Source organism: Delphinus delphis, chromosome 8 (genome assembly GCF_949987515.2).
Source record: "Delphinus delphis chromosome 8, mDelDel1.2, whole genome shotgun sequence".
Lineage (NCBI taxonomy): Eukaryota > Metazoa > Chordata > Mammalia > Artiodactyla > Delphinidae > Delphinus > Delphinus delphis.
In genome coordinates this window covers 58,890,471-58,913,858 of record NC_082690.1, presented here as the reverse complement: position 1 = coordinate 58,913,858, position 23,388 = coordinate 58,890,471, and the positions used below count along the sequence as shown (strand labels likewise).

General features: G+C 41.8%; 1 protein-coding gene and 1 pseudogene across 1 annotated transcript in view; one reads left to right on the top strand and one right to left on the bottom strand.

The window, feature by feature from the left end:
* MRPL48 (mitochondrial ribosomal protein L48) overlaps positions 1-23,388 on the top strand; it is a 63,208-nt gene that overhangs the window by 21,336 nt on the left and 18,484 nt on the right. The window contains exons 3-5 of the mRNA XM_060019660.1: positions 1,700-1,752; positions 2,740-2,777; positions 15,025-15,113. Coding sequence (XP_059875643.1) covers positions 1,700-1,752; positions 2,740-2,777; positions 15,025-15,113 — 180 coding nt within the window. The remainder of the gene's footprint in view (positions 1-1,699; positions 1,753-2,739; positions 2,778-15,024; positions 15,114-23,388) is intronic.
* LOC132429066 (large ribosomal subunit protein eL13 pseudogene) lies at positions 4,101-4,454 on the bottom strand (annotated as a pseudogene).

Here is a 23,388-nt window from a genome sequence, read left to right as displayed (position 1 = left end):
TGTGGCATGCAGGCTTCTTAGTTGTGGCATGCAGCCTTCCTAGTTGTGTTATGTGGACTCTTAGTTGTGCCATGTGAACTCTTAGATGCGGCATGTGTGCAGGATCTAGTTCCCAAGCCAGGGATCGAACCCAGGCCCCCTGCACTGGGAGCGCAGAGTCCTACCCACTGGACCACCAGGGAAGTCCCCATAATAGGCTTTAAAAAAATAAAATTTAGAACAGTTTTAGAATTACAGAAAAGTTGCAAAGATAGTACAAAGAATTCCCATATACTTCATATCCAGTTTTCCCTGTTATTATCTTACATTAGTATGGTACATTTTTCATAATTAATGAACTGATATTGACATATTATTATTAAGTCCATACTTTATTCATATTTCTTTCATTTTTTAAAATCCAGTGTCCTTTTTCAGGTCTAGGTAGGATCCCATCCAGTATATTATATTACATTTAGTCATCATGTCTGCTTAGGCTCCTCTTGTCTATGACAGTTTCTCAGACTTTCCTTTGTTTCTGAAGGCTTTTACACATAATAGGCTTTTAAGACATAAATGTTGAAGGAACTGAAATTGTTCCTCATAGTGGACAGGATTTTCTCTTTGTGTTATGGGACCTTAAGGGCATTTATTATTTATTATCTAGTTACTTTATAAAAAGAACTCCTCTATGTTAAGCACTCTCTTAGTAAACCTATAGCAGTGACCTTTTGAGTGGGTGCCGGCAGGGCAGAGTGAGATTAAAATAACTGGGTTGTTGGGGGTAAGATTGTGAAGAGTGGGGGAAGCTGCCACTGCAACTGCCTTCTCTCATTATTATTGTTTTGTTCATGTTGCTATATTATTATTATCATTATTATTATTAAGAGAGTGTGGTGTAATAGAGGCATAGTCTTTGGAGTAAAACAGTCCTCTTAGCCACTTATTAGCTATAATTTCTTGGAATATAAATTCTATGGGCCTCAGTTGCCTCACCTGTAAAATTGCCTTGCAGTGTTTTGAGAATTAGGGAAGAGTTCAGAAAGTCCCTTGCATGGCGACTGTGCTTGACACATACATAATAGTTGTTGATTGATATTAGAAAATATAAATTAGGGACTTCCCTGTTGTCCAGTGGTAAAGAATCCACCTTCCAATGTAGGGGACGCAGGGTCGATCCCTTGTCAGGGAACTAAGATCCCACGTGCTGTGGGGCAACTAAGCCCATGCGCCACAACTACTGAGCTCATGTGCCACAAACTACAGAGCCCATGCACCCTGGAGCCTGTGTGCCACAACTAGAGAGAGAAAACCTGCATGCCACAACTAGAGAGAAGTCCGCATGCTGCAACGAAAGATCCCACATGCTGTAACTAAGACTTGACGCAGCCAAGAAAATGAATAAATAAATAAGTATTAAAAAAAAGAAAATATAAATCAAATTAGAAAGGGGAAATAGGGTGAAAAAAAAGCAATCCAAGTAGTACGGGGGGGTTGGGCTTCTGTTTTTCGAGCATTTTCTCTAGTGGGTAGAATAGGAAAGAAGATGGCCTTGGTTTGCCTGCATGTTTGGTATTAACTGTAGGGCAGTTTCTTTGCTAGACAAGAGACTTTGGTTCCATTTTGTTTTGTGTACTGTGGGTTTCTAGCCTCTTTGTGAAGAGGTACTTGGAGATCTGTAAATGCTTACAATTGTTCTAACATGGCTATTTTGCTGTAGGCGCTGTGTCTGAGGAATGACACCATTTTTAAGCAAGCCTTTTCCCTCTTGAGGTAAGGATATTAATAGCAGTAAAAATATAGTTAATATTTGCATTCCACTAGGTGGTTCACACAGCATTCTTCTTTCATCATCCCCACTTACATGTTTACTAAGCATCTCAAGCATTAACTCCCCTGCAAACTTACTCCTTCCCCATTCTCAGTAAATGACAACTCCATTCATCTAGTTGCTCAGGACAAAATCCTTGGAATCATCCTTGACACTGTTGTTTCTCTCACTCTACATCTAATTCTTAAATAAATCCTGTCAGCCTTGCTTTTGAAATGTGTTCGAATAATGCAAGGCTATTGCAAGAACGACTTCACTGGTCCTCTTCCCTCAGTTTCGTGTCTTCCTATTCATTGCTCACCTATTGCCAGGGTTAACTTTCTAAAACTTAAACTTGATCAAATCACTTTTGTGATTAAACTGCCCACACAAAGTACAGACAAAACTCCTTAGCACAGTGTTTGAGGTTTTCATAACCTGACCCCTGATTACCTCTTTTACCCTGCCCCCTTCCCTGCTGCTTAAGTGCCACTCACATCCACCTGCTTGCTGTTCCCCAGATATACTACTTTCATACCTCTGCCTAGAATGCTTTTCCTGTGGGGCTAAATAATCGAGAATAGTTCTTAATTTTTAAAACCTCATTTCAAATAGTTTCACCCCTCATGAGCATGCTTTCCTTTGTACTCCACCAACTCTTGTACATGATTTTGTTCTGGATCAGCACTGTATTGTGGCTCGCATCTGTTTACATATCTCTCTCCCAACTAGACCATAGATAGAGACATTTTACTTACTTTTGCATCCTCAGGACCTAACAGATTGACCCATAGTAAGTACTTAATAATGTTTATGGAAAGAAGAGAAGGAGGAAATAAGGAAATATGTAGCATTGATATATCCTTAATGAGGAGCATACAAGTTTTGGTAGCTTTGCAAATAGATGTGGGTATCTAATTGTATTCAACATACTTTCTTCCTCTTTTTAGGTTCAGAACCTCAGGAGAGAATCCCATCTGTTCTGCAGGTAAACAGTTATTTCCTGATGTAGTCTTCCTGCTTTAAGTGACCCTCTAACACTCTAATAATTTTGTCTAAAAAGATGCCTAACATATCTTTGAGAAGAGTGCCTGGGACCAAATCCTACCCCTCACGTGGAACAGGACAAAGGGCAAGAACATAAAGTAGTGGTTTAAGAGCAAGAGTTCTGTAGTAAGTTTGGATTCCAACTCTACCACATACTATTCTGTGACTTTTAAGTACCTCTCCATAGCTTGGTTTCCTCACTTTAAAAAATGAGAATTATAGTACAAACTACAGTGAATTATTTGAAGATTCAGTGAGATAAAACATATAAAGTGCTCAAAAAAAGTTAGTATTGGGACTTCCCTAATGGTCCAGCGGCTAAGACTCCACACTCCCAATGCAGCGGGCCCACGTTCGATCCCTGGTCAGGGAACTAGATCCCACATGCCACAACTAAAAAGTGATCCCACATGCCACAACTAAGACCCAACACAGCCAAATAAATATTAAAAAAAAAAGTTATTATTATTATTGCTACTATTTCAGACCTGTCTTTCATGTCCATTATCTACCAGGCTAAGGCTTTTCTTCCAGTATTTTATCCAAAATGAATGTTCATTCAATCTGGTCAACTCAATGAATTTCAATCTGTTTCAACCCTATTATATGCCAATTTTGCTTTGTCTATTATGTGACACATTTCAAAGCAGCCATTGGATAGTAATGACACCTGTTTTTTGACTGAAGAGTATCAGAAACAGGGAATTCCCTGGTGGTCCAGTGGTTAGGACTCCGCACTTCCACTGTAGGGGGCACGGGTTTGATCCCTGGTCAGGGAACTAAGATCCTGCAAGCCGCGTGGTGTGGCCAAAAAAAAAAAAAAAAAAAAAATAAGTATCAGAAGTAAAGGAATGGGAGCAAGGAAGGGAACTAACATTTACTGAGTGCCTAGTATGTGCCATGCAGTGCATAAGAAGTTTTACATCCATTAATTATTTCAGAAGATGGTGGCAATGTGTAGAGAATCACCACTTCTACCAGGCCTAAAGCCCAGCTTCTCAAAATATGTGCTTCTTTTTATTTATTCATTCTCTCAACAAACATTTATAGGACCAGGCTGTGTTTTAGGTGCTGGGGGTACAAAATTAAGATGATATAATCCTTGCCATTTGGAACCTTACAGTTTTATAAGAAATAATTTTTTCAAAAGAATAATATAATGAACACTTCTGTACCCATTACTTAGATTCAACTGTTGTAAACATTTTGTCATGTTAGCTTTATTATTATTATTATTTTTTAATAACAAGTTGCCAACAGCACTTTATTTTTTCTTTTCAACATCCTGTTCTGCAGCTTCCTTGGCCCTTTTTGCCCAGATGCCAAAGTGCCGGGCATTGGCGTGGGCCATGCAGAGACTGGCGAAGGCCTTGAAGTTCTTCTCCTCCTCTGTGATGACTCTGGCCTTCTCTTTCTTGTAGATGTTCCGTATGGGCATGACTGGTCCGGTCAGCTGGGTGGCCAATTTGAGCTTTGCAGCAGAGCTGTCTCCTTTCTTGGGGGCTGAGGTCTTCCTGCGGATCTTGTGCGCCGGCTGGTTGAACCACATGGCCATGCGCCGCTGCCAGTTCTTGTGGAAGTGGGGCTTCAGGATCATATCATTACGGCTGGGCGCCATGGCTGCGGCCGACTGGCCTGGGGAGCAGGGAGGACGGGGAGCGAGTTAGGGCCCGGGCGCAGTGGCCCGAGGGCGCACGCACCCACGTTAGCTTTCTTTCTTTTTTTTTTTTTTTTTTTGCGGTACGCGGGCTTCTCACTGTCGTGGCCTCTCCCATTGCGGAGAAAAGGCTCCGGACGCGCAGGCTCAGCGGCCATGGCTTACGGGCCCAGCCGCTCCGCGGCATGTGGGATCCTCCCGTACCGGGGCATGAACCCGCGTCCCCTGCATCGGCAGGCGGACTCCCAACCACTGTACCACCAGGGAAGCCCCCACGTTAGCTTTCTTGATCAGATGTTATGATACTTCACCCCTGAATACTTAAGCATGCATTTCTAGAAACAAGGATATTCTCTACATTCTATTAAAGAACCACAATAGCATTATCTCCCTGAAGAAAATTAATAATAATGCCCCAATGTCATCTAATACTCTATCCATTTCCCCAGTTGTCCCCCAAAAGTCTTTTATGGGGTTGTTTATAACCAAGAGCCAATGATGGTTCATGCTTTGCATTTTGCTATGATGTCACCTTTAATGCAGAACAGATCTTTCACTATTTTATTTCTACAACAGTTGCTTTTTGATTAGGCTAGACCATTTGACTTATAAAATTTCCTCCCTTTTTAATTTGATTATTTCTGTGCGGTATTTTATAATATGTTCTTCTGTTCCTTTCCTACAAACTAGAAGTTACATCTAAAAGCTTTTCTAGATTCAAGTTACACAATTTTAGCAAGAAAACTTAATAACTGATGCTCTGAACTTCATATTGCATCCTATCAGGAGAGAAAAAAAAAAACTAAGAAAATCTGATCATAAAAGTGAAAAGCAGCCATTTTAGAGAATATGGAAAATAAACACACACACACACACACACACGGTACACACACGAAGAAGCTGAAGAAAATAAAAATCACTTGTAATCCTACCATCCAGAGATTATTGCTTAACATTCTGGAGTATATCCTACCAGGTCTTTTTCTAGGCATTTCTTTCTCTCTTTCTGTGTGTGTGTGTGCGTGTGCGTGTGCGTGTGCGTGTGTGTGTGTGTATTTTTTTGTCTTGCAGTAATGGGAACAAATTATATATAATGCTTCATAATCTTTTTTTTCTACTTAACCTATGGTGAACATGTTTCTACTATAATAAATAAATATCTACATAATTATTTTGAATATACTGCCTTAAATGGAACAACTTGTAAGAATCTGAGTCTGGTTTTGAACATGTTGAGTTGGAGTGCTTGTGAGGAAGATATACTAAGTAGTCCATTGGAGACACTGATCTTGAGCTCAAAATATATGTCTGGGATGAAACTGTGAATTTGGAAGTCATCATATTGTTGATTTTAATTGAAGTCTTGGGAATGAATGAGACTACCTGAGGAGAACAAGTAGAGAAGAGGCCCAAGGATCAGGCCCTGAGGAACTCCAACATTAAAAAATTGGGTAGAGGGTGCAAGATATGGCTAATGAGCTTGAAAAGGGAGGCCAACGTGGTAGGAGAAGACCAGGTTAGTATAGTTTCATGGCAGCCAAAAGGAGAGTGTTTCAGGAAGGAAAGAGTGGTTAATCACGTTACAGTTTCAGCTGTGTGCTGCTGAGAGGGGATCGCAAAAGACATGAACTAACGATGTTCCTTGGTTTCGACAGCATAGAGGTGACCTTAGGGAGAGTAGTATCTGTGTAGGTGTGGTGAGGTCTGTTGTGGAAATCAACTGCATTGACAGGTGAATGGGAGTTCAGGAGTTAGAGAAAGCTATTACAGACAGTACGTTTAAGAAGTTTGTCTTTGAATGGGAGGAGAGAGAATTGGCAGGAGCTGGAGAGGGATGTGGGATTAAGGAAAGACTTTTTTTGATGGTTATTTTTCTCTTAATTATACTTTTAATTTTGAAAGATATAAAAAGTTATAAAAAAGTGAAAAGGGTGATATGTCAAATAAACCCAGATTTGGCAATTATTAACATTTTGTTAGACTTTCATTTTTTTTCTTGTATATTAAAAATAAGGATTATGTTCAAGACCCATTTATTCCCTACTCTTGGTATCATCCCTTATCCCATAACCAGAGAAAAAGTTCATTTTGAACTGGTATGTATTCCGAGGAAGGTTTTAAAAATATATTAAAATTATCAACTGTTAAAAATTATAAAAGCATGCAAATGGTAAAAACAAATATAAATTGACAAAAGGATGTATGATGAAAGATTGAATTTTTTTCTATTACCCACCTAGTCTCACTCCTCAGTGGTATGCATCGATAGCAGTTTCTTGTATATTTTTCAGGAAAGTTTTATGCGTATATTAACATATATGTTATAATGCTGGACATTTAGCTTGTTTTCAGTTTTTGTTATTTCAAAAAATGCTGCAACAACTGTTTCTATACATCTTTATAAACTTGTTCTGTACATTTGTAAGTTACATTCCTGGAATTGAAATTGCTGAGTCAATGGGTTGTCAGTTGAAAATTTTGGTAAGTATTGTCAGATTGCCCTTCAGAGAAGTTGTATTAATTTACATTTCTATTTTCTGGCCCAAACTGGGTTTTACAAAACATCTTACTTTTTTGCTGGTGAAAATTATGTCTCATTTTAATTTGCATTTCTTGAGAAAGTTTGTCATCTTTTCATATTTTTTTGGCCATTTGTATTTCTTGTGAACTGCCTGCACATATTTTTTGCCCATTTTTCTTTTGAATTGTTTGCTTTTTCATTTTTGATTTGTAAGAACTTTTTATATAGTTCCTTTTTTAAATGAAAGTTCTTTTTAAAAATTTATTTAATTAATTAATTTATTTTTGGCTGCGTTGGGTCTTTGTTGCTGTGCGTGGGCTTTCTCTAGTTGAGGCATGTGGGGGCTACTCTTTGTTGCGGTGCGTGGGCTTCTCATTGCCGTGGCTTCTCTTTGTTGCGGAGCACGGGCACTAGGCACGTGGGCTTCAGTAGTTGTGGCATGTGGGCTCAGTAGTTGTGGCTTGCGGGCTGTAGAGCGCAGGTTCAGTAGTTGTGGCGCACGGGCTTAGGTGCTCTGCGGCATGTGGGATCTTCCCCAACCAGGGCTCGAACCCATGTCCCCTGGATTAGCAGGCGAATTCTTAACCACTGCACCACCAGGGAACTCCCATAGCCAGTTGTTTTAACATTTATTGAAACATCCATCTTTTCCCCATAGATTTGAGAATGTCACCTTATCATATACTAAGTTTCCATATGGATCTAGAACTACTGTATTGTAATTTAATATTGTTTTATAGATCTGTCTGTATATTTGATACCAGTACCAAGCTGTTTTAATACTACTGGTTACTGTAGTTTTGAGGTATATTTTAGTATCTGATTCCGAGGTAGTTTTTTGTTTTATTTTGCTTTTGAAACTGGATTAAATGGGGCATGTTAAATGCTGTTGAAAAAAGTCCAATTGAATAAAAGATCCTTTTGAAAAGAGAGGTAGGGACAGTAACAATTTACTCAAACAGCTTCCTATTTGGAGAAATTTAAGTTGTCTCCAAAATCTTGCAATGTAAACAACACTACGATAAACATCCTTGTACATTAGTATTTCTGCCCTTCTGTGATTATTTACATAGGATATATTTCTCAAAGTCTAATTGTTGGGTCAAAGGAAATGCACATTTTAATTTTTTTTTTTGGCTGCACTGGGTCTTTGTTGCTGCGTGCAGGCTTTCTCTGCCTGTGGCGAGCGAGGGCTACTCTTTGTTGTGGTGCGTGAGCTTCTGATTGTGGTGGCTTCTCTTGTTGCCGAGCACGGGCTCTAGGTATGCAAGCTTCAGTAGTTGCAGCACACAGACTCAGTAGTTGTGGCACGTGGGATCAGTAGTTGCAGCGTGCGGGCTTAGTTGCTCCACAGCATGTGGGATCTTCCCGGACCAGGGAGCAAGCCCATGTCCCCTGCATTGGCAGGCGGATTCTTAACCACTGTGCCACCAGGGAAGTCCCAAAATGCACATTTTTAAAGCTATTGATGTGTATTGCCAAATTGCTCTTTGGAAAGATTGTACCATTTTATAGTTTTTTTGGTATTTAAGAATCCCTTTTTATACACTCATCGACATTGTTATTTTTTTAATATTTGTTAATATTAATAAGTTAAAAAATGCCATCCCTTGTATTTGTAATTTGCATGTCTTTGATTACTAGTTGGTTGAACATATTTTCATACATTTACTGGCCATTTATCCTTTCCTTTGCCCATTTCAATTGTGGAATCTCAGTGCCTAGAAGGCTCCAAGGCCCAGGGTAACTCACCAATATCAGCATGCCAAAGTTATTCTCTTTGAAAGGACACAGCTTTGTTGGCGTTTTTCATGTGTCTTTGAGATTTCTTTAAAGTTAGAAATTTCAAAATTGAATTATAATGGTGTTCGGAAAAGAAGAGTAGGAAGCAGTGTCCTGTTCCTACCTTTACACATCATACTCCCTGTGGGCCCTGGGTACCATCCCAGCTGCTCTCTCTAAGGGATGGGCCTCATTGTAGTAACCATCTTTTTCTTACTGCTTTAAACGTACATGGAGAGGTAGAAGTAAATATATAAAGAGGTCTAAAGAGGTTAAATGAAGGGAACTCAGACTCTTCTTATTATAGCATGAGCAAAAAGGTGGAGTCATCAAAACATGGTACATTCGGGACTTCCCTGGTGGCTCAGTGATAAGAATCCGCCTGCCAATGCAGGGGACGCGGTTCGAGCCCTGGTCTGGGAAGATCCCACATGCCACAGAGCACCTACGCCCGTGCGCCACAACTACTGAGCCTGCGCTCTAGAGCCCGCGAGCCACAACTACTGAGCCTGCATGCTACAACTGTTGAAGCCCGCGTGCCTAGAGCTCATGCGCCGCAACAAGAGAAGCCACCGCAATGAAGCCCGCGCATCACAAAACGAAGAGTAGCCCCCGCTCGCCGCAATTAGAGAAAGCCCACACGCAGCAACGCAAACCCAACACAGCCAAAAATAAATAAATTAAATAAATTTATTAAAAAAAAAAACATGGTACATTCAAGTCCAAATAGTTCAATGTAATTAGAAATTCTAAACTGAAAGAAGTTTGAAAAGAGATTTTGAAAAAAGTGGGTAGCCACCAGAGCCAAATCATTGCAGATTGTCTTGGTAAAATATCTCTATAATTTCAGAACAAAACAAGCAAACAAAAACACCCCAACACTTACTGAGCACATACCATTTGCCACGTGCTGGGGTGTATCTGCCCTTCAGGGATGTGTATTGGATGGAGAAAATATCCTGTAATTAGACTCTTGGCTGGGGTTACCCCAGCTTTTTCCTCTTTCCCTCTTGCATAGCCCTGCCAAAATGCTTGTTCTAATTTTGAAGGAGAAATAATTAAAATGAAGTTGTTTATCCCCATCCTGGATTGATGGGTTTAGTTCCCAGTTTAGTAAACAAGGACATTGAAGGACAGTTGGCTCTGGCATATATAAAGGGAAGGGACATGTTGTGGGAGAAGTCAATACATGATTACATTCTATAATTGTACTAACTGAAAGATTTTCAAAGCCTCCTTTTGAAATCATGGGGTTTTGTATCTTCTTCAACGAAAAGAGTTGCCTTTTCTCTCAGGAGGCTGCAATGTTAATATGACAGCAGGAAACCAGCTTAATGACACAAGCAGGGGAAAAAATTCAGTTGAACTTAATGGAAATCAGAGGCTTTCAAACTTGTAAATTTTATAATTAAAACAACTAATTAAGCAGTTTAACCACTGGTAATTTGACCAAAAACCTTTCATTTAAGAGAGAAAAGGGTTAATTTAACAGTAGTTTGAACCAGCTTCTTAATTAACCAACTGCTCTAATTATAGAAATTGCCCCAAACTAAATTTGAAAATGCCTCCTTGCCAAGGAATTCCAGTAGATTAGAGGCTGAGGCAAGCATTTGTGGCATTTTCACCTAAGTTGTGTCATCATCTCAAAGATCACTTTTGGTTCTGCTACTTGAAACCACTGGTGGGTGATTGAATTTCTGGTACTTAAAGATGGTGACGAGTGCCTGGGTTGTTGTTGTTTTTTAATTTACACAAAATATTTTACTATATAATGGAGGCATGGGAGAGCTGCAACTGTAAACTCTTGATGATGTTTGTATGTTTAGGGCAGCACAGAGACGACATTTAAGCTGGCCATGGAGGCTGTGAAGGATATCACCAGTCAGAGAGGTGCAGTTCCAGCAAGGGGGACAGCCCAGCACCACACAGAGGCATGAGAACTGCATGGTTTATACAGAATGGCAAGTGTAGCTCTGTGGCTGAGAAGCAAGGTTTTAAAAGCCTGGAGGATGGAGGGTGAGGACGTGAAGTGGTTGGAACTAGATTATAAAATTGAGACTCTTAAATGCTTGCCTAAGGAGTATGAACTTCAGGCAGTAAAAAATCATCAAACATTTTGAAATATAGCAAGGACCTTCCTTGTCTCATTTATTGGTGTTACTGTAGTGCCTGATACAGTGCCTGGCATAGAGTAAGTCCTTTTTAAAAATTGTGTGTGTGCAGTGAATAAATTGTTGAATTAATGAAAGAGAATAACATGATTAGGTTTGTGTTTTAGAAGGATTAATTTGTCAGCTTTAAAGGATGGAATAGAGAGGGGGGGTGTGGATACAGGAAGACTAACAACAACAACTCAGCCAAGGATACTACTTGAATCTTTGCTTGAACTTCCATCCACACTCCCCCTCCAACCACCTTCCACCCACAACAACCAAAGTGATCTTTTAGAAACACATTAGACATATAATTTCTCCGCTGTTCAGCATGAAATCCAAACCCTTAACATGGCTCAGAGTGGTGGGTTCCAATCCACTGCCCTAATCTCTGGTGCACTCAGCCCTTCTCACTTTGCTTCAGCCACATGGACAGTCTTTTTGTTCCTTGAATGTGCCAATCTGCATCCCCCTCTGGGGCCCTTGCACATGCTATTCCCTCTGCCTGGAATAGTCATTCTCTATCTTTTTACCTAATAAACTCCTATCTGCCTTTCAGGTCTCAATTTGTTTTATTTATTTATTTGAGTAGATAATGCATGTACATGGAACAAGTTTTAAAAGATACAGGAGTATAAAGTCAACAGTAAGTCTCTCTCTCCTGCCATCTAGCCACTTCTCCCTGGGGATAACCACTATTACTATTTTCCTCTGAAATCTGGTTTCAGTTCACATGTCATTTTTTTTTAGAGGCCTTTCCTGATATTCCAATCTAAAATAGATCCACTGATTGTATTGCCATAGCGCTTTTTATCATTCATCACAATTTGTAATTTCATATTTATTTATTTATTTATTTTGCGGTACACAGGCCTCTCACTGTTGTGGCCTCTCCCGTTGCAGAGCAGAGGCTCCGGATGCGCAGGCTTAGCGGCCATGGCTCACGGGCCTAGCCGCTCTGCGGCACGTGGGATCTTCCTGGACCGGGGCACGAACCCGTGTCCCCTGCATCGGCAGGCGGACTCTCAACCACTGCGCCACCAGGGAAGCCCTCATATTTATTTTGTGACTATTCCCTCCTCCATTAATGATTCCCTCCTCCTACTAGACTATAAGCTCCATAAGCTGAGTTTTGTTGGCCTTGTCCCCTGTTATATCTTCACCTCATTGCACAGTGTCTGGCACATCATCAGTACTGAATAATTAAGCCCTTCCTAAATTTTTTGCCTGTTTCTGTAAGCTCATCTCTTGCCACCCTGCTGCTTATACTCTGCCTTGAAATTCTCTCTCTGGGTCTTCCCCTCCCCATACTGTGTTCTCTCTAACTCCTAGTCATCTGTCAGGTTTTACTTAAAAGCCACCTGCTCTAAGAATCCTTTCCTGACACCACAAGTCCAGCCTTAGTGCCTCTCTCATGTATATAGCCCTTATTGTAGGTAGCCCTTATCACCTGCATTGATATTACTGTCTCGCCACTAGATCATAGATTCTGTATTGCAGGGACTTTGTCTTTGCCCATTGTTACAGCTCCAGCATCTAGGGCAGTGGTTGGTACCAACCCGGGCCTGCCATGGATATTGGGTTGTTTGTACATTGCACAACTCTAGTGTGTGCCATTCACATGGTTGTGAGGGTATAATTGTTTCTGGCTACCCCAGTGGGTAGTAATAAATATTTGTTGAGTGAGTAAACATGCTTTGGAGAGTTCAGTGCTTTTTAGGAGGTCATGTTTTAAAGTCATAATAAAATCTTTTGGGATGGATTAATTTTCAAGGCTCTGATCTGAGGATGGTTGTGTACCCAATCAAGGGGATTTGGATATCAGCTGTTTGGGCGGGGCCCCAGGTTGCAGAGTCTGGAACCTAAAGCCTCAAAGAGTCAGCCGGGACTGTGGCCAAGAAGATACCTCAGTTATGTTCAGTGCTCTCTGGAAGCCTCTGCCAAAAATACCTCCTTCTTCCATGCGTGTTAAACTCTTACTCCTCTTTCAAGAATGCAGCTGTTGGGACTTCCCTGGTGGTCCAGTGGTTAAGAATCCGCCTTCCAATGCAGGGGACGCGGGTTTGATCCCTGGTCAGGGAACTAAGATCCCACATGCCTCGGGGCAACTAAGCCTGTGCGCCACAACTAGAGAGAAGCCCATGCGCTGCAACGAAAGATCCCGTGTGCTGTGGCGAAAATCCTGCGTGTCGCAGCTAAGACCTGATGCAGCCAAATAAATAATAAAGATGAGAAAACTGACTTAAAAAAAAAAAAAGAATTCAGCTGTTACCTCCATGAACCTATTCCTCTGTACCGTCTTCCACTTCGCCCCGCTCACCCCTAAGGTGGAGTTAGTGGTTCTTTCCTCTAAGTTCCTTGCTCTCATCTCCATTAAAGTATTTTGTACACTATAAGGTAATTATCTGCTTTCCCATCATCCTTCCCCAGTACACATTGAGTGTCTCTAGGGAAAGTAGTATATTTTAGTCATCTTTGTAACTGTCCCAGTATCTATTCAGTTGTTGGCATATAATGGTAAATGCGGACTAATACACATCATGGAAGGGATCCATGATATACCAGGGTTGTCTTGATGAAATACTGTGGATTGTAAACATAGGGAAAGTCTCTGAACCCACGATTCTTGATTGGCCTGGCACAGAGCAGACCTGCTTGGAAGCACATTTTAGAAAAGAGAAGCTTAAGAAACATTTCACTTGATGTCATTAGACTTTTCCACACCATTTTGTGTTTAGCCCCCCACAAAGTGATGGCCCTGGGGAGATGCAGGACCACAGGAGCTGGGAGGGAAGGGGGCAGAACCTAGGACTAGTACTTTTCCAGAAGGTAGGGAACAAGCAAGAGAGACAGACAGACATAACAGAGCTGTGTAGGGCTGGTTCCAGTGAAGGGTAGAGATAAGGAGCTGATATCAGATATGGAAACGATCAAGTCTAGCTAGATTTTTTTTTTTTTTAATTTGGCTGCATCGGATCTTAGTTGCGGCATGCGGGATCTTCGCTGTGGCATGTGAGATCTTTTGTTGCGGTGCGTGGGCTTCTCTCTAGTTGTGGTGTGTGGGCTCTCTAGTTGCGGCACGCAGGCTCCCTAGTTGTGGCTCGTGGGCTTCAGAGTGCACGGGCTCAGTAGTTGTGGTGCGTGGGCTTAGTTGCCCCGCGGCACATGGGATCTTAGTTCCCCAACCAGGGATCAAAGCCACATCCCCTGCATTGGAAGGTGGTTTCTTAACCACTGGACCACCAGGGAAGTCCCTAGCTAGATTTTGTATTCCAGAAATTCAGATGTTATAACACATCTGAGAACAGGCTGTTCAGTCACATAGACCTGGGTTTAAATTGCAGTTCTGCCTTTTACTTGCTGGTTGACCTTGGCCAATTCCTATTTTTTTGAGCTGCAGTTTCTTTATTTGTAAATGAAGATAAAAATAATGAGGATTAAAGGAGAATATGTATATATCAGCAAGTCCTTCTTTGAAGGGAATCTGGGTGGCATATCTCTGGGTCTACCACAGTGAATATGTGTATACAGATCCTATTTTTTACATACACACTGTTCTGTACCTTAGGTTTTTAGTTTTTATTGTTATTCACTTAACAAAGTCTGTTGGAGATTATTACATATCAACACAAATAAAGCAAATTAGGTAGTTTAAAAAACTGTGGAAATCTGTGATTGTCCTTTTTCCTGGTTGTATTTGCCACCTGTCTCTTTCTCTGAACAATCTTCATTGGAAAACTTCAAAAGGATTATTGCCTGTTGAGGAACGGAGAAAATGAGAGCCCTGTGAGAATGTATTTTGTCCCCCTACCAGCAGTGGCTCTAGCAGGAGAGAATTTCTCAAAGAAAGATGGGTGGTGGGGATTAGATATAGTCCAGGGGCCAAGCGGAGAGAAAAATGGGGTAAACCGAATGTCAGCTCAGGATCAAGAAATAGCTCTGGTTCTTTAAACCAGCAAGAGGCTCACTCTCCCCAAATATTCCATTTCACGATGGAGAATTTGTCTCCTCATGTATGATCTATCTGTCCCTGGAGGAGCTTTGAAACAAGTTTGTCTTATTTTCTCTCTTTTAGCTGGCATTCTGCTGAGCATCAGTCGGCACTACAGGTCACAGCCCACGCATGGCATTGGAAGATACAAGCACCTAGTTAAAGCACAAGAGGTAAGAGGGGCAGGGGTCCTTTAGAGAAGGATAGTGTGCAGCTTTTACAAAGACCCTGAAGATCAGATGTGCATAGGTTGGATTATATTGGAGCTAGAAAGGATAGAGGGTTGTCCCTCAGTCCTCTCCAGTTCATTAGTTTGGATATGATCCAGAGTGGAGATGTTTTTGCCAGTTCCTAATCTTGTCCCTAGGCCAGGTTATCACAGTGAAAAGCAAATTCTTTGGTTTTATTATTTGTGACACGTAAAGAAAATATCTTCTTAGTACTTAGTTCAATAGGGACCTCACAATGGAAATGATATGTTCAGTTCAGTTGAATGAATGGTTTGTGGCACATAGAGGTGGATTCACATTTTCAGCCAAATAGCTGATTTTTACAGTATTTACAGATTTAAAATATGTATGTGTTTCTTTAATCCATTATCACAGATAACTGGGAGTTGTTTCTAAGCATTGTAAGATTATTTAGCCTATTTCTTTGGCTCCAGCTGAAGGATTGCTTCTGTGGTGGTTGGATTTTTTGTGCATTTGCAGAGGATTTTGTAGTGGGATGGACACAAAACTGGCTTGAAAGTCAGACAGTCTAGCTTTGAGTCACGATTCTATCACTTCCTGAAAACAGTATAGTTAGGAAGATTTTGCTGTTCTACTTGGGGAGATTTCAACATCGCTTTTGGTTCTTTGGCTTAGTTCGATGCTCCCATGCAACCCCGCACATCTCCCATTGCCTCTCTCACCTTGGCAGAAGTCCAGTACCACTGCATTTGGGCCTCAGAAGCCACTAAACTTGCCACGTTCTCCTGAGCAACATCCTTATATCAAGGAATTTCATGACAGGAATGTTGCCACACCTGAGGCTTGTATCAGGCACCTTTCCAGCAGGAAACAGCCCTACTAAAATTGTTCCTTTGTGATGAGAAGAGTACTGAATTGGGAACCAGGAAACTTGTGTTCTAGGCTTGGTTCTGCCAGTTATTAGCTTCATGATTTGGGGTAAGTTAACCTAACCTCTTTGGGCATGGCAGGTCCTGAAATTATATGTAAAATGTTTTCTATGTGTGACTTTTTCTGGGAAGAGAGTCCATAGCTCTTGTCAGACTCTTCACAAAGTTTGAGAAACTCTGGATTAGAATATCTTCAAGAGTCTTTCAGCTCTGATATCATGTAACTCCATAATGCTATGATACATTTTTCAAGCATCTATTATGTGCTAGGTACTGTTGGGGGTGCCTTGCCTATTCAGACTGAGTTGCAATAAAATTTTATAGTATGAATGAACAAGACCTGGTTCATGCTCACAGGGAGCTGATAAACCACTAGAGATAAGACACAAATAATTATGCTCCCAAGCAGAAAGTGACAAGTGCTGAAAGGAAGATACAAAGTGCTATTTAAAATTCAGAAGAAGGAGTGATTTACACCCTTTCTGAGTTGTGACACCTCAGAGTAAGTTCTTGGAGTTGTTTTATTTTGCAATATCCCCCTTCTAAAAGTCTCACATAAATTAGCAGAAAATAAAATTAGTTTTGTTTGGGTGTGAGTTTTTTGTTTTTTTCAATTTCTTGGGATCCTCCCTCATAGATAATTTTCTGTATATACCATGCTCTGGCCCACTCCTTGGCTTGTTATAAAAGGAAGCTTAATGGCATGTCTAATGCCATCTGTCCCATCTTTCTCTCCAGCCTCCTCTCCCATCTCATGGATACCATACTCAAATCATCATACTGGGGTTTTTTTTTTTGCAGTACGTGGGCCTCTCACTGCTGTGGCCTCTTCCCGTTGCGGAGCACAGGCTCCGGACGCGCAGGCTCAGCGGCCATGGCTCACGGGCGCAGCCGCTCCGCGGCATGTGGGATCTTCCCGGACCGGGGCACGAACCTGGATCCCCTGCATCGGCAGGCGGACTCCCAACCACTGCGCCACCAGGGAAGCCCCATCATACTGTTTTGAGACCTCTCACCTGCTCTTCTGTCTACTTGGAAGACCTGCTCTCCTTCTTCACTTGGCCAATACATTCTGAACATCTAAATCCCATTGAGGAAGCAGGATGAGGAGGGGAAGAACAAATCTCTCCTTCTGAGAAACCTCTGATTCCCTGCACTGGGTTACTTGTCCTACCATGAGCTGCTGGAGTTCCTTGTGCTTCCTCTATCCTAGGACTTGCTGCTCTGTTTTAACCACCTGTTTTGATGACTGTTTCTCCTCCTAGATGATGAGCATACTCAGGGTAGAGGCCATGTCTCATATTTTTTCTGTATCCCCAGTGTCCAGCACAAAGCCTGGCATCAAGTAGAGGACAATAAATATTGACTGAGCTGAACCTAAATGTGGTTATTGGAGCTGCCCCGAGGTTTTGTAAATCAGAGCTGGCAAACAACCCATTCTCTGCAAACAGCTGCCTCCAGATGACCTTGGTTGCTTGAAGGGAGTGATGCTCCCTTTTGTTAGGGCTGTAGGGTTTTCTCTGATGTCATTCATTGTTCCAGGGTGGCTAGCACAATAGGGCTGGATGGTGATGGAAGCTGCTAGAGGCTCCTCACTTCCTGCACGGAAGAGCACAATGAAAACTTTCATCCTCCAGCTTACAGAGGCTCTGTCCCAAGTCCCTGTCTCTTTTGCACCCCTGGGGAACTGGACTGGAAAAGCTAGAAGTCATCTTTTGGCTTCCTTTCTTCCCTGAACTTAGAACCTAGAAAAAACAATAAACAGCCATTTTCCCATTTTTTCTTCTCTGACTCTCAGGCTGGCTCCTCTACTCTCTTGAGCCCTACATCCCTGAGACAAGAGTTAATTCTCATGCACAAAGTGGCCAACCCTTGTCCCTTTTCTGCTGGTATAATCTCTTCACTCCTCCTTCCAAAGGTTCCACACTCAGCCTTATGACTCCTGAACCTTGGGAAGGAAAAGGCACATCTACCTCACCTCAGCTTTCCTTGTCAATACTGGTTTTATCTCTATCTTGCATGGCCTGGTTTATAACTCTAGGTTGGTTTCCATCCCTCCATCCTGTGCCCTTGTCCTTGATGCTTCTCTGAGGAGTTAGTGAGAAGAGAGGTGAAAACAAAGCTTCCTCTTGGGTGGCAGCATGGGGGATGATAGCAAACCGTTTTTTCTGTATCCTCAGTGGGATTTCGGGTCTCTCAGCACAGACCCAATCTCCTTCTCAGTGATTTCCCATTTTGCACACTATACTTCAGGCACATTTTCTCATACACCCATTCTGTCTCATGCTTCTGTTCTTTGTACATGCTCTTTCTTCTTTAAGACATGATATCTTCCTTTTTCTTCTCTCATCGTGTAAGACCCACCTTGACTCATGGCAGTGGGGGCTCACACTTCAGAGCATATCTGCAGCCATAGCACTGTGTCTCAGTGTGTAATCTCATTATTCCTTCAAGGGCCCTGCATCATTCTGTTAAATTTAAAAGGCTTCAGATTGTTTGGAGTGATTTTTATTTGATAAAAATAAAAAGAATATAGTCCTTCACATTTGTATAGTGCTAGGTCATATCTCCCAAGACCACTTACTTGCCCTCAGCTGTTGTTCAGCCTCCAATTTTAGGGTAATAGCAGCCCAAGAATAAAAGCATTGCCAAGAGGAAGATGTGGGAGGATGAAATAGAGACAACATAAATTGCTGTCAGTTTTAGCTGTTATATGTTCTATTTTTCAGACTCTGGGGCAAGAGAGTAAGGTTTTTGAACTCAGACAGTTTATTTCCTCTTTGTAGAAGGGCAACTAGGAGTCAAGATACCTTTTCTCTTGGAAACTTCATGCTGTTCTGACTGTTGACATAGAGGAGGTGTTTGTCATTTCTGACACCTACTTATTTTGTTGTAGCACTCATAGATTGATCAGCTCTAACAGCCACAAGTCTGTGAGGAGACTGTGACATCATTCCCAGAAAAATCAGCAGATCAGAATCACTTTGTGGTGATAGTCCTAGCTTCCTAGAAACAGAAAGATTGGTTTTGCTGGCCTGGTGACTGTAGGGCTAGACATGGATTATAGGACTGGCTTACAGAGAGTTGTTTTAAACTAGCATCCATGTTTTCCCTCAAGTCTGCCCCTTGTAACTCATTGAAAAGAACAACCGTTATTGAGTGTTTGCTATGTGCCAGGCACTGTGCTTTGCACAGATGACGCTGTGGTGAGTGGGACACAGTCTCTTAACTACAAAAAGTATGAAGTGGCCTGGGAAGGATAGTGCTCAAAAATGTAACTAAGGTACACGTGGGAAGTGCTTTGCTTGGGAAATGAACTAAATATCAAGAGAGCAAAGTTAAAGATGCAGTTCTCCCTGAAAGTGTCAGTGGAGGTGTTATAGAGTTCAGCTCAACAAACATTTATTAAATACTACCTGTGTTCTTACACTGAGTATGTAAAGTGAACTGACACTCATCTAGGAGTATGCAGTTGCTTAGCGTAGCTGGAAACACTGGGGCTGTAAAAACTATAAAAGGGTTTCCCAGAGCTTTTCCAGGCACAGAACAATTCCTGTGAAGACCTGACTTTTAGCCTGTGCCATTAGAGCACCCTGGTCTCCAACCCACTGGGCTCTCATCCTGCCTTGCCTGTTCTGCTAAATTACAACAGTGTCAGAGTTTTAGAGAGATTCATTTTTGATATGAATAAAAGTAATGATCTCTTTCCATTTTCAAAATGTTTTTCCGTCCATTATCTCAGTGCCTCTCAAACCATAGGCCCTTGGAACACTGGTGATCCTAGAATGGAACCTCTCCTCAGGTTTAATAATGGCAATCTTCCACATTTTAGAAAGACAATTAAGTTAATGGATAGAACTTTCTAAATTACAAGTTTTTCTCCCATCAGTTTTACTTGATGAAAATAAATGTTAACAGAGAAACTCATATGTTTTCATATTTTTTGAAATGCAGAGAACTCCATTTATATAATCTAACCATATGTTCTGCTAGTTAAGTCATTCTTGTTTTATACAGTGAAAGCACATTGATGAGTATTTCATGTGCTTCACAAAGGGAAACGTGATTTTTTCTTAGGCCCTTTGTAACCAACAGATTTGAAAACCATGCTTTTTGCTTCACCAACTATCCTGTGAGGTAGACTGGGCAGAAAAGGAAACTGAGGAGCATAAGTGATTTCTCTATGACCATATGGCTAGTAAATAACAGAATTAGAACCAGAATTTAATTCAGCTCAACTCAACATTTAATATTGCTGGGCTCTAGGAATAGAGAAATGAATGAGACATAATACTTTCTTATTGAGGTAGTGGTTTGGCTGCCACAAGAGGGAGATCCACTCAGTCAAGGGGCTTAAACAAGATAGAGTTTATTTTTCTGTCATATAAAGTATAGGTAGATAGTCCCGCCTTTTGTTTTGCAACACTTATCATACAGCTTCTATCTCATAGTCTGAGATGGCTGCCTCCCTTAAGCCTTCATGTCCACATTCCAACCAGCAGGAAGGGGAAAGGGAAAGCAGTATGTGTGAGCTTGTGTCCCACTGGCCAGAACTTGGTCACATAACCATACCCAGCTGCAAGATTGGTTGGGAAATGTAATTTTTATTATAAATGGTCATGTGCCCAGGTAAAATACAGCAGGTCCGTGATTAAAGAGAAAAGAGAGAATAGATATTGAGGAAACTGACAGGCTCTGCATACCTTCCTTAAAGAGAAAGATGGAGATTAAGAGAAATGTTTTAGAATTAGGCAGACCCAAGTTAAAGATTCAGTTCTTATGCTTACTAGTGTATGTCCTTGGGTAAGTTACTTAACTTTTACAAGCCACAATTTTGTTGCCTTTAAGTAACCATGTTATTTAAATGGTTTGTGAGAAGTAAGTTAAAAAAGAAAGTTTTAAGTACTTAGCACAATGTCTGAAGCATGGAGCCCATAAGTAGTTACTGGTGGTGATAATGATGATGCTGATGATGGCATTAGTCCCTCTTTTTTACAATCCCATAGCACTCTATTTCCCTCCCTCAAAACATGCATCTTCTTATAATCGTTCTCTGTATGCCTTTCCCAATAGATTGCAAGTTTCAGCAAGCAGAGACTATGGCTGTCTTATTTACTATCATATCCCCATTGCTAACCCTGGTCTGGCTTATCACTATTGGTCAGAAAATATTTGTTGAATAAATGGATACATGTGATAAGTGATAGTGATGTATAATGGGGAGGGGGTTGCTATGGGAACACATAGGCGTAGTACCTAACTCAGCATGAGGAATGAAGGAAGTCTTCCTGGAAGAGCATGAACAGAGCCTTAAAAAATGACTAGGAGGGGAGCTTCCCTGGTGGTGCAGTGGTTGGGGGTCCGCCTGCCGATGCGGGGGACGCGGGTTCGTGCCCCGGTCCGGGAAGATCCCACATGCCGCGGAGCGGCTGGGCCCGTGAGCCATGGCCGCTGAACCTGCGCGTCCGGAGCCTGTGCTCTGCAACGGGAGAGGCCGCAGCAGTGAGAGGCCCGTGTACGCAAAAGAAAAAAAAAAATGACTAGGAGGGACTTCCCTTGCGGTCCAGTGGTAAAATGCCGCGCTTCCACTGCAGGGGGCACGGGTTCCACCCCTGATCGGGGAACTAAGATCCCGCACGCCGCGTGGGTGCCGCAAAAAGCAACAACAACAGCAACAAAAAATTACTAGGAGTTACATTGAGGATGTTGAGTGAAGAGTCAGACTCTGCAGGGAGGGGAAACATTCTGGGCAAAGGTGGAAAGTCATTGATCCTGGAGATGCAGTTGGGAAACTTTTAGCAGTTTGTTAATCCTGGAATCTCAAGTGGGCACTAGAGGATGATGGTACATGAGACTTGAGAGGTAGACAGGTCTAGATTAACTTTTTTTAAAGTTGCCATTTATTGAGGAACTACTATATACCCTTATATGTCATGCAAAAAACCTAGGAGTACTGACCTGCTCGTTGCACTTTCAGCTGCGACCACCTGAGGTCATTGCTCTTGGGTTTTAATTGACATGGTGCAGCAAGGTAGCTTGTGTTGAACTTGCCATGGGAGGTGGGCTGCTTGTTATGATTAAATTGAGAGGATTGGTTCTTTTTCTTCTTTTTTTTTTAAATTAATTAATTAATTTATTTTTGGCTGCATTGGGTCTTTGTTACTGTGCATGATCTTTCTCTGGTTGTGGCGAGCGGGGTCTACTATTCGTTGTGGTGCGTGGGCTTCTCATTGCAGTGGCTTCTCTTGTTGCGGAGCACAGGCTCTAGGCAGGCGGTCTTCAGTAGTTGCGGAGCGTGGGCTCAGTAGTTGTGGCGCACAGGCTTAGTTGTTCCGCGGTATGTGGGATCTTCCCGGACCAGGGCTCGAACCCGTGTCCCCGGCATGGGCAGGTGGATTCTTCACCACTGTGCCACCAGGGAGGTCCTGAGAGGACTGGTTCTTTCATGTGTGTCTTCTCTCTCTCTCTTTCTCTGAACTGTAAGCCTCTTTAGAACTGGGACTGTGTTTTCTCTTTCTTTGGACTCTTTCTTTAGAGTGGTTGAATCAGCACTTTGCACACAGCAGGTGCTTAATAGATGTCTCATTCTGTAAAGCACACCAATAGGATACTAGGAGCATGCTTACCTCCAATTTGTAGTAAAAATAATGTCCTATCTGTGTACATTACTCAGTCTTTCTTTAAAGATACCACTTATTGAGCAACTACTATATACCAGACGTGTAACCACTGTGTGCCAGGCTTTAAAAGCATTATTTCATTTTACAGTATTATAAATGGTATATTTTATTTAATCCTCAGATATGCTATGGTTATTAAGGACGCTGTTTAAGGAATCTAAGACTCATTAAATGACTTTCCCAAGTGGCTAGTAATTTCCAGAGCCATTATTTGAACTGACAGTGGTCAGAATCAATCTAATGTCCATACTATTTCCATTTCACAGAAATTCACTATTTTGAGCTTCACAAGAACCTTAGGTATTACAGATGAAGACACTGACACCTAGAGAGGTCACTCAATGTCATGCAGTGACTAAGACAGTACTTGAGCCCAGATTTTCTTTTTTTTTCAGCCATGCTGTACAGCATGCAGGATCTTAGTTCCCCAACCAGGGATCAAACCCGTGCTCCCTGCAGTGGAACCGCGGAGTCTTAACCACTGGACTGCCAGGGAAGTCCCCCAGATATTCTTTGGCTTCCATCTTAGTCTAGGGCTCTTTATGCAGCACCAGGCTGAGTCTCTCTGCCATCCCAGTCAGGGTCAGGCCTTCTGTCTGGTGTACATTTCTTGAGTGTGCTACACTGAGTTATAAACATAACCACTTG